The following is an 18,542-nucleotide window of genomic DNA, read 5'->3' as shown; positions in this document are numbered from 1 at the left end:
AAAATTAAGATTCAGCTGGTTCAGGTTCTGGTGTGGGCTGTCTTCCTGACTTGAACAGAACTAAAAAAAAAACTATTTTAAAATTCAAATGGAACCAAAAAAAGAGCCCAAATAGCCAAGGCAATGCTAAGCAAAAAGAACACAGCTAAAGTAATTATACTACCTGACTTCAAACTATACTACAGGGTGACAGTAATCGAAACAACACGGTACTGGTACAAAAACAAACACATAGACTGATGGGACAGAACACAGAATAGAGAGCCCAGAAATAAGTCCACACACCTACGACTATCTGATCTTCAACAAAGCTGACAAAAACAAGCAATGCGGAAAGGACTACCTATTCAATAAATAGTGCTGGGATAACTGGTTAGCCATATGCAGAAGATTGAAGCTGGACCCCTTCCTTACACCATATATAAAAATCAACTCAAGATAGATGAATGACTTAAACGTAAAACCCAAAATTATAAAAACCCTGGAAGACAACTTAGGCAATACCATCTGAGACGTAGGAATGGGCAAAGATTTCATAGCAAAGACACCAAAAGCAATCACAACAAAAGCAAAAATTGACAAGAGGGATTCTAACTAAACTTAAGAGCTTCTGCAAAAGAAACTATCAATAGAGTAAACAGACAACCTACAGAATGAGAGAAAATTTTTGCAAACTATGCATCTGACAAAGGTCTAATATCCAGCATCTGTAAGTAACTTAAACAAATTTACAAGAAAAAAGTGGGCAAAGGACACGAACAGATATTTTTCAAAAGAAGACATACATACAGCCAACAGGGATATGAAAAAATAAAAAATAAAAAGACAGCTCAACAGATTACTGATCATCAGAAAAATGCAAATCAAAACCACAATGAAGATACCATCTCACACCAGTCAGAATGGCTATTATATAAAAGTCAAAAAATAACAGATGCTGACAAGGATATGGAGAAATGGTAACACTTATACACTGTTGGTGAGAGTGTAAATTAGTTCAACCATTGTGGAAAGGAGTATGGCAATTCCTCAAAGAACTAAAAACAGAAGTACCATTCAATCCAACAATCCCATTACTGGGTATATACCCAGAGAAATATAACTCATTCTACCATAAAGACACACGAATATGAATGTTCACTGCAGCACTATTCACAATAGCAAAGACATGGAATCAACCTAAATGCCCATCAGTGACAGACTGGATAAAGAAAATGTGGTACATATACACCATGGAATACTACGTAGCCTTAAAGGAATGAGATTATGTTCTTTGCAGGAACACGGATGGAGCTGGAGACCGCTATGTTTAGCAAGCTAACGCAGAAGCAGAAAACCAAATGTTGCCTGCTCTCACTCATTAGCAGGAGCTAAATGATTAGAACTCATAAACACACAGGAAACAATAGACACTGGGGCCTCCTTGAGGGTAAAGGGTGGGAGAAAGGAGAGGATCAGAAAAAATAACTATTAGGTACTAGATTTAGTACCTGGGTGAAGAAATAATCTGCACAACAAGCCCCCATGACACGAGTTTACCTATAAAACAAACCTGCACATGTGCCCCTGAACCTAAAATAATAATTTTTTAAAAAAGAAAAATTGGGACGGAGGCTCACACCTGTAATCCCAGCACTTTGGGAGGTGGAGGCAGGTGAATCACCTGAGGTCAGAGGTTTGAGACCAACCTAGCCAACATGGTGAAACCCTATCTCTACAATAAATAAATAAATAAATAAATAAAATTAGCCTGGCATGCTGGCGGGTGCCTGTAATCCCAGCTACTCAGGAGGCTGAAGCAGGAGAATCGCTTGAATCCTTGAATCTGGGAGGCAGAGGTCTTTCAAGTTTTCTTTGGAGAGTCCAAGAAAGATTCCATGTAAACTAGCAGTATTTGAAATGGGCATTAAATAGTAAGAATTTGATAGATTGAGCCAAGATCGCGCCACTGCACTCCAGCCTGGGTGACAAGAACGAGACTCTGTCTCAAAAAAAGAGGAAAAATTGTTCTTTTCCTTTGATCATCCAGAACACTCTGCACCTCTAAAGGCACCCAAATTCTGTCGAAACTTCCATCCCCAATAATAACACTCATAAACAGGTAACTATGTTACCATGTGACAGACACTCTCCTAAGTGTTTTTACATGTATTAATTTAATTTTTACAACCACCACATGAGGAGGGTACTACTATTGTCCCATTGTACCGGTGAGGAAGCTGAGGCACAGGCAGGTTAAGTGATTACTTAGCTCGCAGAACTATTAAGTGGCAGAACGGGGATGTGAACCCAGGGAGTCAGGCTCCACAGAATACATGTTCTTTACCTCAACACTGTGTAAGTTCTGACTACACTCTATGCTAGTCTACACTAGATTCTGTTAAGGGCAAATATTTTTTTTTTCTATCCCAAAACAGTATCTTTCACAAAGTAGGAAGTCATGTATAGGTTGATTGTTTGAACTCCTTTTGGTCACAAAATATGCTCTACTCAAGCTATGCCTGTTCTAAAGTAATCAGAAATGGCCACTGCATACACAGAAAAGATGAAAAAAAAATGAGATGAAAACCTCTGGGAGGAGTGGAAAGCAAAAGTTGAATGGGTAGAAAGTTTTGAAAACCAAGTAGAGATTTTTAAAGGGGAGGGAGGGGACTGCAGGTTATTGAGGACAGAGATATTAAACTTGTGCTTTGGAAGATTAACCTGAGAGCAGCAATGTTTACATGTAATAGATGAATAAGAAATGGAGAGAGTGAGAGGGCAGGATGCTGTCAGAGTTATCCCACGTGCGAAAGGAGGACAGCTGAGACTCTGATGGTCAGAATGAGAAGAAAGAGGAAAAGGTGTTTCCTTTATTCAAAAAGATGTTTTGAATAAAGAAATTACAATATGTGTTAGATATAGGAAGATTTTAAAAATAAAAAAGGAAACTAAACTATGTTTATTTTCTAAGTTTCTAGACTGGTACACCACTGAAAGAAACTGCATCAATTAGAAAAGCAGATTTTAAAATTGAGCTTTTTAAAAAAATAAATAAATAAATACAGACCAGGCACAGTGGCTCATGCCTGTAATCCCAGCACTTTGGGAGGCCAAGGTAGGAGAATTACTTGAGCCCAGGAAGGAGTTCAAGACCAGCCTGGGCAACATAGGAAGACCCTGTGTCTACAAAAAAAAAATTTTTAATTTGCTGGGCATGATGGTGTGCACTTGTGGGCTCAGCTACTTGGAAGGCTGAGGTGGAAGGATCTCATCAGCCAGGGAGATTGAGGCTGCAGTAAGCAGTTTTCCTGCCATTGTCCCATAGCCTGGGTGACAGAGCTAGACCCTGTCTCAAAAAAAAAAAAAAAAAAAAAAAAAAGAAGAATAAATACAGTTTACCTCTAAAACACCCTTAACCACAGCTGCTTCATGGAATTAGCCATTCCATACGCTGACAGGCATAATGATTTTTTGAAGGGCTAGACCCAGAGAGGTCTTAACTCTTTTATAAGTCTGTCATTTCTTACCTACCTACAGATAACCTATAGAAAACACACATTTTTTTAAAGCCAGGTTTCTGGCATCCATCAATCATAGACTGTTTAAAACAAACAAACAACAACAACAACGAAAAAAACCTTCAAAGTCCTTTTGCTCAACACCCCTCCTGACTACACCATGCCAAGCAGCCAGCAAGTCATCAATCGCCAGTCTCTACCCTTATGGAGATGGAATACTTACTGTTTCACAGGCAATCCATTCCATGTTTTAAAGTGCTCTATTGAACAGTCTCCCCTACGTTAAGTTTAAGTCTGTCTGCCTGTAACGTTCACCCATTTGTTCTAATGATGTCTTCTGGGGAGATACTGAGTCAGTCTAATCCTTTTCCAAGTAACAGCTCCTCAAATATTTAGAGACAGTATCATGAACTCACCAACTATTCTCTGACAAATGGCTCTCATAACAATTGTTAGCCTGGGTGTCCTGACAACACAGTGCATAGCAATCCTGTACCCACTGGATCAGCAAGCTCGTTGAAGGAGCTGTTGCATATCAGAGCCTCGCACAATTCCTGGCAATCCTGTACCCACTGGATCAGCAAGCTCGTTGAAGGAGCTGCTGCATATCAGAGCCTCGCACAATTCCTGGCATACTGTGGACTCGCAACATATGATTCCTTGTAAATGACTCAGTAAATGGACAAATCCATCTGCTAATAGAATTTTCAAACGTGTCCTTTCTTAACTGGTTGTATCTTCTACCTACAAACAACTTTATTAAATTCAGTCTGTCCTCAAAACTCAAATAAATTTCATATAAAGAAAATACAAATTCAGAAGTAATCTGGAAGATAGGCAGGTAAATGAAACATCTTACTAGGAAACCTCAATAGGGGAAAGGCATTTGTATGGTATACATATAATGCATTTTGGAATGTCTGAATTTGTATTACATGTACATATCACTTTTTCAATTAAAAGACATAAATAATAAAGTGATTTATTTATTATTAAAATAATAAAGTTATTTCCATTTTAATTCATCCTAGTGGAATAGTAATGGTATAGCATGAATTGTGTCTTCTCTAATAAAAAGATGTGTCCTGGGCTGGGCACGGTGGCTCACGTCTGTAATCCCAGCACTTTGGGAGGTCGAGGCAGGGGGATCACGAGGTCAGGAGATCGAGACCACCCTGGCTAACACAGTGAAACCCTGTCTCTACTTAAAAAAAAAAAAACAAAAAAATGAGCCGGGCATGGTGGCAGGTGCTTGTAGTCCCAGCTACTTAGGAGGCTGAGGCAGGAGAATGGCGTGAACCCAGGAGGCAGAGCTTACAGTGAGTGGAGATCAGGCCACTGCACTCCAGCCTGGGCGACACAGTGAGACTCCGTCTCAAAAAAAAAAAAGATACGTCCTGCCGTTTAAACAGAGAATGACCAAATAAACACCTAGTAGTAGTATTAGATTTAATCTAGACCAGAGGCATTCAACAATTTTGAGGATAACCCACAGTAAGAAATACATTTTATATTGCAGCCTAGTATGCATATACAAATATGCAACTAATACAAAACTTTCACAAAGCAGTACTTATAACTACCTTGGATGTAGTCTGATACTTTGTTTAACACTGTCAAACACAATCTCACTAAATCGATATCATGGCCCACTATTAGGTCACAATCTACCGTTTAAAAAACACTGTTCAGGCCGGGTGCAGTGGCTCACACCTATAATCCCAGTATTTTGGGAGGCCGAGGTGGGCGGATCACCTGAGGTCAGGAGTTCAAGACCAGCCTGGCCAACATAGCGAAATCCCATCTCTACTAAACATATGAAAATTAGCCAGGTGTGGTGGCGCACCCCTGTAGTCCCAGCTACTTAGGAGGCTGAGGCATGAGAATTTCTTGAACCTGGGAGGCAGAGGTTGCAGTGAGCCGAGATCATACCATTCACTGTACTTCAGCCTGGGCGACAGAGCGAGACTCAGTCTGAAAACAAAAACCACTGTTCTAATCCAAGCCCACTCTACTATTCTCGACCAATTTATTGATGACAAAGGTTATGTTTCAGCTTAGATAAATGGCTTGTACAGAGTCAAGTAGCTGATTCATTCAGTTAGCTCCTGCCGTATGCCAGCACTGCACTATGGAAAATGATAAAGGAGACACAGCTCCTGGCTTCATGGAAGCTGCAAATAGTTGGGCAGACAGATGAGGCAACCAACTGTTCAGCAGATTCCTGTGCAGTGAAGTATTAACAAGGGCCACCAAGGAGGGGCCTCTAAATCAGACAGAGAGAGCTGAGGAAGACCAGCAGATGACAGCAGAGGCCAGACTAAACCCAGCTCTCACTGTTCTTGGCGTGCAACCTTACTTATCTTTGGCACACCTTCAACAAATACGCAGGGACCACCTGCCACAGGGATTTGAGGGGGAACCAAATACACCCCAAACTAACTCATTCACAAATACTCCTAATTCCCACAGCAGTTGAACCTTATGGGTCTTTTCTCTTCGTATGTCCCTACAATCTAGTGGACACTCACAAAAGCATTGCTTCCTCCTTCTCATTTCCCCTCTTGCTCTGCAAGCGAGGAACTCATGATCCTTCTGCCACTTCCCTTCTTAATTGACTCTGGGGGGAAAAAAAAAAACAAAGCCCTAAGAGAATATTTAATATTCAAAGTACATAATTCAAATAAAATACCCACACATACATTTTACATGATATGTTTTTAGGATTAAATAAACAGGCTAAAGTTTCTTAAGTTGAATTTAGAAGGACTTCAGTATGCAGGTCATTCTATTGGTATTTAGATGAGAATGCAGAAATCTCACCACACAATTGTTGCTGTCCTGGTAGTAGGACTCAGAACCATGCTAGGATTCATAAAAATAATTGCAAGCCTTTGCCCCTCTTTTCAAAATATGAAGAGAATGGGTCTCAGTTTTATTAACCAGAAAACATAAACAGACACACATATACAGGGTTCTAAACCTCCACTAGATAAGAAACCCAAAGCTATCCTTTTCAAAGCTTCTGAGGTATATCTAGTAACTTAAAAATAATGTAATTCCAAATAGAACCAGCTAACTAGCTCAGAGCTAAAACTGACGGTTAACAAGTTATGGGAATGTCAACCAAATCAGAATATGAATCTTTACACTGGAAAAAAAAAGAGCTATTGGGTATAATTTCAACATCTACTACAAAAATGTTGGTACTTCTTTTAAGGTTTAATTACATCTTACTTCCTGAACCCTTGGTTGTAGATGTTTTCTGTGGGCTCAGACCATACTCTTGCTAAGTAGTTCTGCTTCACCAACTAGACTTCCTCAATTGTTTTTCCCCCTTCTAGCCCACCTTTGCCTGCAATTTCATCTAACACTTCCAAAAGAAAAGGAACATGCTAAGAATGGTTTACTTTATATCACAGAATTGAATATCTTCCTTAAAATCTATTCTCTAGGAAAAAGCTAAAAATAATGTCAGAAAAATTCATGTGAATTCTATTACCTCTGTTATTAATTCTATTTTGTTCATTAATCTTTAGTACTCACCATGTGACCGCTAGTATGTCACCTAACTTTTTTCCAGCTAATCTTCTTTTATTTCTAAATTAAAGTAAACAAAACATGCTTTTGCTATCTTCTCACAGAAATTTGAAAGATTAATGAAATAATAGAAACTGCTTTGGAACTCTTGGAAGGGAAGAGTATACAAACTGGGTTCACTTTGCATATATTGATTTAAAAAAAAACAAGAACACACTGTGACAATGCATTTAACGAATGTGGGCAATGCTTTCTTTAAAGAAGGCTCAAATATATTCTATTAGCCTTGTCTACAAGTAAGCATTTTGATGCAACTGTAATTTTCCAACATTCACAAAAAGAATTTGCAAATACGCATTACCATCTGCCTCAACTTACTTTTGTTTTTAAAATACTCAAAAAATGTCCAGTCTAAATAAATGATTTAAATTAAGAGCAATCAGTTATTGAATGCATACTATGGGCCAGGCACTTGATACCATCTTACTCAGAACTCGTACACAGATTAAAAGGTGAAGTCTGCAATCCCTATTTTGCAGATGAAGAAACTGAGGCCAAGTGAGGCTAGGTTCCATTATGAGGAGCCATGCTACCAGCGAGAGTCAGAGGCAGGACTCAAGAGCAGCCAGCAAAGCTTCACTCCATCACCACACTGTGATGATTCCTCTTCAAATATTCACTTTTGGGGAATCTAAAAAAACAAGCACCATAAACAAGTTTAGTCACCTACTAAATTACTTATTAAATACATTAGTCTTTCAATTCCAAGCCACTGAAAGGATAAACAATGAGGTCCTTCAGAAGCCCTAGCTCCTGCTATCATGTATGTATATGCTATTCATGGGTATATCATGACCTTGAAGCAGCGAGAAATAAAAATGACACACTGTCACAAAGGAGCACTGAGGCACATTTTCAGCCCTTGGAAATAGAGGACTTGCAGCAGGGATATTAGGGAAAAACAAGATCTAAAGCAATCCTGTATCATTCATATAATTCAGGAATTAAATGTATCATCATTTTCCTCAACAACTGCTCTGTTTTTATTATCAATTAACACTAAAGATTTAACACATTAATGCTTGCTGAAAAATTAATTGTTAAAATAATCTCTATAACATTAATGGACCTCAATGTCATTCAATGCACTCTAAGAATACAAACACACACACACAAAGAATAGAAAACAGGCAAACTGAAGGAAGCAGATTTGCTACACAAAAATATCTTTAATTTACCTAAAAGTTCACCCACTTGTTTAAATAATCACATTTCTATTTAGATTTATTTACATACAACTTTTCAGAAGCTTGTGTTGGTTTAAACAAGGCCTATTGATGACCATCTCAGGCATATCTTTCTAGCTAATGCCCACCTTGTGGATAAATATTAATAATGTGTAAAAACATCCAATATCTTATTTAGTCTTTTCCTGGGCCCATCTGTTCCCTAAAAGTCACACTTCACTCATGAGTGTGCTATTTCAGTCAAATTAACTTGCCTAAGTCTGAGAAAAATTCTGCTCCCTGTCTCCACTATTCTGTATGGGGAAAAAAAAATGTAATAAAATGTAATAAAATGTAATGTCACTGCTGGTCAACTATCAAGAAGAGTAACGAAGGAGAGTATCATGGAAGAGAAAAAGGCTGGCCCAATGCAAAGGGATGGGAAAAGGAGGAGGCAGGGTAAGGGTTGGAGGGAGGTGCTCTAAAACAATAAGAGGAGGAAGAGAAGATGATGAATTGGCACAGGCCTCCCAGTTCCTAACATTAAGTTCCAAACTTAGCTCTGATTTTTTCTGACCTTGGGCAAATCTCTGGTTCTCTGTATCTTACTGTGGCTCCAGCAAGTTAGAGAAAATCAAGCCAGAGGAAAGCTTCTTATAATAATGTCATCAAATGTCAGTCTTGCTACTAATAGAGGAAGAAAAGCTAAGCTACCTATGACCACACACACACAGAGAGAGAGAGAGTAATAAATATGGTATTAATGAACCCTCTAATTTGTTGGAAATAATTTTTAATTCATGAAATGCAAATCATTTGGTGTCAATTCCTTTACCCTCCTCCCATTCTAAACAATTCATTCCATTTTCAGGTTTGCCTTTAGGACATTTTCCCTGACATTTGTATCTTCTACTCATTCTACTCCTTTAACTAAATGACTTATTCTTTAAAACGAAAATAGAATTCACCTCCCTTAAGTATTAGTGTCTTGAAGGTCCTTATAAAATAGTTGATCTGATCCATCCCACTCTCAATTAACCTTCACTGCATCCAGTTATATTTTTAATCTCTCCAACCTCTTTTTTTTTTCCTTGCTGCTCTTCTTTAGGGCCCTCTCCAATGTACAGTATCTCTTTGTGATAAAGTCACAGTCTAAATTCAATGCCTTGTTGTCAACTCAGAAACTGAGACACAGATCACCACCTTCCTGCTTTGACATAGATACTTCAGTGCATGCAGGCTTGAGCTAAAATGATACTGGCTGCCAGATGACACTGGAAACTCATATATTGTCTACTTTCCACTTATATTCAGTTCAATTTCAGAACTGTAGTTTTTCAGGGATTTTTGTAAAAATAAATTGACATACTATAATTTTTTATCCTGATTAGTTTGCATTATATCTGACTACCTTCATTTTACATATGCATTTGAAAGTTGTCTCATTCTTTATCCTGTCAGTTCTCTTTTTATACATACATCAGCTTCATATTTTCTTGTATGTTCTTACCCAGTATACTTAGAACTCAATAAATACATGTTCATTGGTTTTATGTGTCCATATTTCTCAGGAGTTCCAGTAAGAGTCATACTGAATGCCAGCTTGGCTGCTTACTAGCCATATGATTCTGGGTGAATGACTTGTCTCTCCAACCCTGAATTTTCTCCCCTATTGACACGGGGATATGGAAACAGGTAAGGAATAGAAGGTATGAAAAGTGTCTAGCAGAATCCATGTCTGCCACCCCATAATGGCTAAGCAAATGTTGGCCCCCTTTTTCCCCTCTACTTTATAAAATATATTTAGTATAACATAATCCATAAGAATTTTTAAATCAATGCAGAGAGTGTGAGAAATTGCAATGCAAACTTGGACTAGGATAAATTGCAAAACTTTGGCCATACAGAAAATTAAATTGGATCATTCTATATAGCATATGAGCTTGGGACTCTCTTGACTTGGCTCTGGTAGCAGAGGAAAAAAAAATAATCTATTTCTTTCTAGATATTTGAAGTCCCTCTAAAATAAATCACAATAATAAATAAAACTTCATAATTTAACTTACTAGCCTTGCAAAAGGTACTACCTAAGAAGAATACCTAACACTCTAAATGTATGCTCCATTGAAGAGAACCCGATAGCCTACCCTCTAATCCAGATAAAGATTAAGTTTCCATTCCTCCAAGGTTCTGGGTGACTGCCCAACTTCATTTGTAAAGAAGTTAAATCAAGTGCATTTTTGGATAACTGTTAATCATAAGTAGATTCCAAAACAGAGATATCCTATCCAGTCCAGTTACCTTAGTTGTATTGCTTCTCACACATTATTAATTTAAAAAAGAATTCATTTGATGGTGGTAATTAAATACCACCAACTGTGAATTTGTGATAACCTAAATGTATTATATAATGTTAATTCAGCAAAAATATTTTTGTGATTTCAAGTTCTACCAATTCATTGTTGGATGAAGAAAAGTTCACGTTTTGACACTTTATTTATAGACCCTTGGGAACTATGAAGTATGGTTCTCGATAATTATGACATTTTAATTCTTAGCACCATTTATCTAATAATACTTAGAAGCAATTTCTTGAAAAATATCAGCATAATCACTTTTTAAAAATTTTTTATTTCATCCTCATTAATCACAAAACTTTTTCTATTTGTGCAGAATTGAGAGTCTATTTACAACTCAGACTAGAATAAAATAATGTGGACTCTTCTGCCTATATAATTAGCATTGAAAAACTAATGCTTCTAACAAGTGTGTCATTTTAAAACATCTGCGTATTAGCAACTAGTACAGTTTTCACTTAACACCTCTATAAACGAGTTATATGCACTCTAAAAACATACTTAAACAATCCAATTACATTTTAAAACTCTCTTTACCAATGTCTAATATAGCAAAGAAAAATACTTATCTTTTAATAAATGTTGCTTCTACCTAAGGGGTCACCTCAAATTTTCTATGAAACGAGGCAAGGTAAACATATATAAATAAACATGAATAAAATCATTAACATAGTTAACTTCTTGTTTACTATTATTATTTGAGACAGAGTCTTGCTCTGTCAGCCATGTCGGAGTGCAGTGGCACAATCATGGCTCACTACAGCTTTGACCTCCTGGACTCAAGTGATCCTCCTACCTCAGCATCCCGAGTAGTTGGCACTACAGGCATGCTCCACCATACCTGGCTAATTTTTTTTGGTTTTTTGTAGAGACAAGATCTCACTATGTTGCCTAGACTGGTCTCAAACTCCTGGGCTCAAGCAATCCTCCCGCCTTGGCTGCCCAAAATGCTGGGGTTACAGGCATGAACACTGTGCCTGGCCAGCTTCTTATTAATACAGGCAGCATTTATACAGGGAGCAAGAAAGAAGTTAAAAGTATTTATCAGAGGAAATGGCAAACCTCAATATGGAGGATGCAATATGGCACAGAGATTCTAGAGCATGGGTTATAGTGATCAATACCTCTAGTTGAATCTTAGCTCCACTGTTTTTATATTAAATTAAATTTTCCTTGAGTGAGTTACTCAAACTCTCTAAATCTTAATTTCCTCTTCTGTAAAATGGAAATCATAAGAGTACCTACCTCTTTGGGGTTTTATGAGGACTAAACGAGATTATTCATATAAAAGCACCCAGAATAGTACCTACACATAACAAGCACTCAATAAATGTTAACCATTATTATCACCACCACTGTACTATAAATATATGTATATGTATAATGAAAATAGTTGAATAAATTTAATTCTTCTGTATACAAACCAGACCAATAGGCAGACCCAAGCCAGCTAATAAACCCCTATGTTGAGATTATAGGTCTCAGGTTCTATTCATTAGATCTTAAGCTGCCTCTCATTGCCAACATATATCTCATCCTGCACCACCAAAAGAACAATCTGGTTACTCATGCTATATCAAATTAATATGCAAGTTCATCACTTCAGCAAGAAAATCACAAACAAGTGGTTCATTCATGACTCATTTTATTCATAACAATCTCAAACCTGTCACCCAAAAACCAGCTTTTACAGCGACCACTAAATGAAAGAAACATATTCACATCCGAATTCATTCACTGGTGTCAAAAAAACTCAACATAAAGAAACTATCTGAGAGAAGATACAGTTAGTCCACTAAATAAGGATTGCTGAGAAAATGCATCATTATTTTGTAGAGAAGAAGCTTCAGTCAAGAGCAAACACAATTAATTTACACAAGTGATGACCCTTGGTTTTTATGGCTGCATTCAATAACTGCACATTAGATCAGAGTCTTAAAATGAAAACAGTTTCGTGTAAAAGAGTAAAGTTGCATCCTTAGGAAAGAAACATATTTTTATTGCAAAATTCCTGGATAATGACAAGAAAGCGCTAAGATGTTATAGTAGAAAATGGATACAATTTTTTCCACCTAGGCTGAATATCTTATCAAAATAGAAAACTCCATTTTCCCTAAGGTTGGCTTATAATTGGAAATTAGATTCCTCAATAATTTAATGACTGAAATCTTTATTAAAGTCAAATGACCTTCCTAATTAAATTTTCTCCTTAATATATAAGCTCTGCTAGGCAGGTGTTATCTCTACATATAATACAGACTTTACATATGGATTAAATGACCTTTTTCCTCTACGTTCACCCTTTTTTTTGATTTGACATTCTAACGGTTTATTAGTGGTAAAACCTTTTAAAGTACAACAAATTACTAATGCATTCTGGTAAGTGTTCTGATTGTTATACTTGTAATGTCCCTATTTTTTATTCCATCTTGAAAAATATTCAAGCTTAAATATTTTACTCTTCTATATTTCTTTCTTCAAATTATCATTTCAAAAGAACATAGCTAGTGTGGGGAAATGTGTTCAATTTTATTATAACATTAAGAAGAATGTTAGGATTTCAAAACCTAGTAAGTAGAATTGTGATATGTGCATACAATTGACATTAAGTTCAAAAGCTCTGACTACAAACAATACACTTACATCTAATACAGGCTCATCCAAGTAAATATATGGAAGATGCATAAAAATATGGTAATTTCATTTTAAGTACTTACAATTTTAATCTTTAAGTATTTGTTTAAAAAACAAAAATAGTTAAATAACTCTTAAGGTGTCATGACAAAAATGCCCTGGCATTTGGAAAGCCAAAAATATATTATCAAAACTCACTCTTTGGATGTCACTTTAAATCTAGTAAATTTCACTGGCAACAAATCAAAGAAAGTAACTGTTATATGTTTGAAATAACACATTTATCCATCACTTCACCAGAAGGCTAAGATGACGTAGGCAAAATGCTTTACCTTCACTTTGCTCATTAATCAAAAAATTCATTAAGTGAATTACTCAAGGATACAAAGCAATTTTACTTTATTAGGTTTCTTATCTTTCTAGTTCATACAGGAAAAAAAAGTATCATCTGAAAGATGGAACATCATTTGAGAGAAAGGAATATGTACTTTATGAACACTGACATTTCCAAAGGAAATGTGGGCATATCCAGCTCTAAATTTTACACATCACCAAACACTAACAAAAAAAGAAAAAAAGAACAGAAACAGGAACCTTCTGCATCCCAAGTCACGAATGAGTCAAATAAAAAGAATAAAGTACAATCTCGCCAGCATTTTTTCTTGGATATTGTACATTTCTACCTGGTTTTCTACTACTAGGAAACAGATTTCAGCTTTCATAATGCTTTCAAATGGGCTCTTCTTAGCAAATGTCTGCACTCTTCAGTCTAGGCCATTAAGGTAACTTAATCCCTCAAGAATTGCTCAGTGGAAGAAATGCTCATTCCCAATTCAAAAATTAATTCCTTAGCTGTTTCTGTATTAAGAGTCATGAGGAAAACCACAGCTACAATTTAGATTCAGAATGTTATCTTGAAGGCTAGCAAGACAAATAGGAGCTTAGAGAACGGAAGATGATGCTGGGGGAGGGGGCGCAGTGAGAGTGCGAGAAACATGCTGGTCAGTTCCGAGATGATGCAGGAATGACATGGCACCTGGACAACACAAGTCCACCCACTGCCAAGTCTGTGCCTAGGGCTGTCTCACAGTTGTCTGGAGCTGTGAATAGGTGCACACGCAAACACACCACCTTTTATTCTTCGACTCTCCGGGAGGAGAATGGTGGAGGAGCGTCTCTGGATAAAGCTTCACCACAACAAACGACGTCTTTCTCCTCGCACCCCGCCTCCCCAGCTAGAGGCAGGCAACAGTAGACAGCTGAGAGGAACAAGAACCCAGGCAGAAGGAAAGCATCTCCACCTAGGGGAGGGGGCTCGGGGGATAAAGCCCCACAGCCTCGCAGAGAGCCTCGCGGAGGGCGACAGGAAAAGGAGGCGGGTGTTGAGCCGGGAAAACAGGAGAGGGGCACTGGGAAGCTTTCGGCGCGCTACGCAGGGAGGCTGCCCGGGGCTGGCGCGCACCGAGGGGGTGGGGGTCGATCCCGGGGCGGAACCCTCCCCCGACTCCCCGACTGGAGGACAGGGAGGAAATGGCTTTGTATCGCACGATGAAAGGCCGGCAGGAGGGCCACCAGGCGGGGGGTGGCAGGGGACGGAGGATGCCCAGAGCTGGAGAACCCCGCCCGCCCCACGGACACCGCCACTCTGCCCCCCATTCCACCGCAGCGCCTGGTCCACCCACCCTCTGGCTCCCGCTGCCGGTCCACGTTCCAACGGCCCGGAGCGGGGTCGCCCCCCGCCGCATCCTCACTCAGCGCCCTGCGCGCTCACCTGCCCACGAAGTTCTCGAGCACCGAGCTCTTGCCGGCGCTCTGGCCGCCCACCACGGCGATCTGCGGCAGCTCCAGCAGGCAGCTCTGTCCCAGCGCCGAAAAGGCGTCCTGCAGACGGTTCACCAGTGGGATCAGCTCCTCCATCTCCCGGTTCCCCATCTTGCCCGAGGGGCCGGCGACCAGTTCGCCTCTACGACCTGACCGGGAGTAGGGGCCGCGCTGCCCTGGCTGCGGCTGCTGCGCCGGGCTCAGCCCGCCGGGTCCTGGCGCAGACGTCGGAGCCCGCCGCCAGCCCGCCGCTTGGCTCTGACAGCTAACGGCCCGCAGCGCGCCTGCGCGGGCGAGCAGGGGCGTGGCCTGGCTCCGCGATGCCCCGCCCCCGGTCCGCGGCTGCCCCGCCCCGGACGTCCCAGCCCACCACCCGGCCCCGCGCGCAAGCACTGCCTCCCAGCTGCGGCCAGATGCCACGGCCTCTGCGTTCTGTGGCCAAGGCTCAGAGGCCAAGTTACAGCGCCAGGTCAGTGAATGGCATGAAATCAGCAGCCGCGGCAGCGTTGTTCTCTTTCAGCGGCTACCAAGCTAAAACCCAGTGGAAAGCACTATCTCCGCCAACAACACCACACGGTCACCAGCAAGAGCAGCACCGCCGCCGCCGCCACCGGGGCACCGCTGCCAGAGTACACTTCCCAAAAGGATATCTCTGTCACGCCCTTCTCCAGAACCGCGATGACTCCTCCCAGGGTGGCAGGCCTGTTGGAGTCTAAATTCTTCATGCGACATCCATCTAAGGCCCTGAGTGGTCTGACCTTACCTAATTCTTCATCTGTAATGACTCGTCCTCCCCAGCCCCGCATAAGCACAGGTAGAGTCTGTAGGGTTTACCTGCCCCAACACACCCCTTCAATCACTCTGGCCTGTGAGACTTCTCATGCCATTTGCCCTCCCAGTCTATCTCCTTCTACGGAGTCTATCCAGAACCAGGTACCCTGGACGCATTCTGTGAAATTTAGCACATTGAGAAGTGACTGTGTGTGGGGTCCTGTGCCTGATGATCGGGACACAAAGATAAATGGCCATGCTTCTCTTAGCCTCCACAGAGGGTTCCTTTTTAGTCTGCTCCTCAAATACTGATGCTTCCCAAGGTTTAATATATGGGCATTTTCTTGTCTAATGCTTGTCCTCCAGCTGAGGACTTTCCCATAGCTTTAACTCTACATAAAGGCTGGCGACTACAGAAATTTACATTGCTAGACCCTGTCTCTCTTCTGCAACTTAGACTGTACTCCAAGAGGGGCCCAGACTACTACCTGAGTGTCCAAGTACCACAAACTCAATTTATTCAAAACTGAAGTCATCTTTTGTAATCTCAGCATTTAATGTACAGTTCCTTCTAACTCTAAAAAGACTTGTATTAAAATGTTCATAATGACAAAAAAAAACCCTGAAAATAACCCAAATATCTATCAACAGGTGAATGAATAAACAAATGTGGTATGTATATATAGTGAAATATTATCTGCAACAAAAAAGAAGACTTTTGATATAGCAACAATCTCAGATACATTATGTAGAATGAAAAAGGCCGAAGAGCATATATTGTTTGATTTCATGTACGTGAAGTTCTACAACCAGCAAAGCTATTCTACGGTGATAGAAATCAGAACTGTGGTTGTCTTTGAGGAGTGGAGATTGACTGTAGGAGGCATGAGGAAACTTTCTGGAGTGACGGAAATGTCCCATGTCTTGACTGGGATGTGGGCATACATTTGTCAAAACTCCTCAAACTAAACTTTTAAGTGATGTGATTTTACTGTACATTACATCTCAACTTTTTTTAAAGCATCAGAAAAAGACAAAACTGAATGCATCTCCACTGAAGTGGATCTCTATTAGAATGTCTGCCCAGGAAACCTTTTCTAAGAAACACTCCATCCAATGCATGGTTGTAGCCAGAGCAGTCATGAAGATAGAAAGGCATGAAGAAAAACTGAGCCCTGGCCATAGCTGTGTGCACCAGACTGGGCACCTGACTCGAGCTGTACCAATCAAAGCCCTTTCCCAGGAATATGCAATTGAGAGAGAGATTGGCCTTTGTCTGAGTGACTGGACTATAAATGAGGAATAACATTGGCAACTATGGTTAGTAAGATTTCGCCAGTAGAAGGGAAGTGCTCATCTTCAGAGAGAAAAGTAAAACGACACAAGGAGAGGAGCAGAGGGAAAGAAGAGGGAAGATCCTGATAGTACTTGTATCCTCAATCTTGTTCATGTCTGATGTCCAACTATAATCCTGTCCTGAGTTCCTTATACAACCTCCCCCCCAATAAACTTATAATAAATTCTCCTCTTTGCCTAACCTAATTCAACTCAGATTTCTTTTACTTGCAATCAAAGAATCCTATAAACACATTCTCATGCTAGAGATAGTGTGCTCCCTATCTCAGGGAGAAGCCTGCCCAATCCCAATCCAGAATCTGGAAGTCATTCTCACTTCACTTTTCCCTCTCTCTCCTTCATTGCCTACACCAAATTGGTACCCAAATAATACCCATTCTACCTTCCTAGAACCCATTTTCTCTCCATTCTTGCTGCTAGTGCCTCAGTTATAACCATCATTTATCTAACAACCATCTTCCTCTATGCTCTTCGTATATATATGTACCCTGAATAGATTTTCATTATTGCCCTTGGCATATTGCATTAAGTCACTAATTTACATGTCCCTCTCTTTCACTCTAATGCCCTTCCCAAAGATGCCCACTTTTTAATCCCTGGAACCTGTGAATGTTACCTGAAGTGGTAAATGGTTCTTTGTATATATAATTAAGGACCTTGGAATGGGAAGATTATTCTAGATTATCCAAGTGGATACAGTCTACGCACATGAATTCTTAAGAGCAGAGAACCTTTCCAATCTGCATCAGAGGGAGATACAACTGGGGAAGAGTCCCAGAGATGCATGGAGAAAGGGGACCAGAAGCCAAGGAATGCAGGCAGCCTCTAGAAAGTGGGAAAGGCAGGAAACACATTCTCCCTCAGAGCCTCCAAAAAGAACATAGCCCTGCTGACACGCTGATTTTATTCCGGGGAGACCTGCATCAGACTTTTTATTTATTTACTTATTTATTCATTTGTTTATTTATTTGAGATGCAGTCTCACTTTGTCATCCAGGCTGGAGTGCAATGGCATGATCTCAGCTCACTGCAACCTCTGCCTCCCAGGTTCAAGCAACTCTCCCACCTCAGCCTCCCGAGTAGCTGGGACTGCAGGTGTGCACCACCACATCTAGCTAATTTTGTTTTGTTTTGTACTTTTAGTAGAAATGGGTTTTCACCATGTTGACCAGGCTGGTCTCGAACTCCTGACCTCAAGTGATCCACCTGCCTCGGCCTCCCAAAGTGCTGGAATTACAGGCATGAGCCACCATGCCCAGCCCTGCATCAGACTTCTAACCCACGGTACTATAAGAAAATAAATCTATGTTGTTTGAAAACACGAAGTTTGTCGTAAC

At 40.1% G+C, this 18,542-nt stretch overlaps 1 protein-coding gene across 3 annotated transcripts in view; it reads right to left on the bottom strand.

The window, feature by feature from the left end:
• The window catches only part of DNM3 (dynamin 3), a 566,202-nt gene extending 550,850 nt beyond the window's left edge, over positions 1-15,352 (bottom strand). For all 3 annotated transcript variants that reach the window (XM_023207167.1, XM_023207165.1, XM_023207166.1), the window contains exon 1: positions 15,029-15,352. In XM_023207167.1, the coding sequence (XP_023062935.1) occupies positions 15,029-15,189 (161 nt within the window). In that variant the 5' untranslated portion in view covers positions 15,190-15,352. The remainder of the gene's footprint in view (positions 1-15,028) is intronic.
• Positions 15,353-18,542: the final 3,190 nt, after the last annotated feature.

The sequence above is a fragment of the Piliocolobus tephrosceles genome, chromosome 1 (assembly GCF_002776525.5).
Source record: "Piliocolobus tephrosceles isolate RC106 chromosome 1, ASM277652v3, whole genome shotgun sequence".
Taxonomy (NCBI): Eukaryota; Metazoa; Chordata; class Mammalia; order Primates; family Cercopithecidae; genus Piliocolobus; species Piliocolobus tephrosceles.
This window is presented reverse-complemented; position numbering and strand designations above follow the sequence as displayed.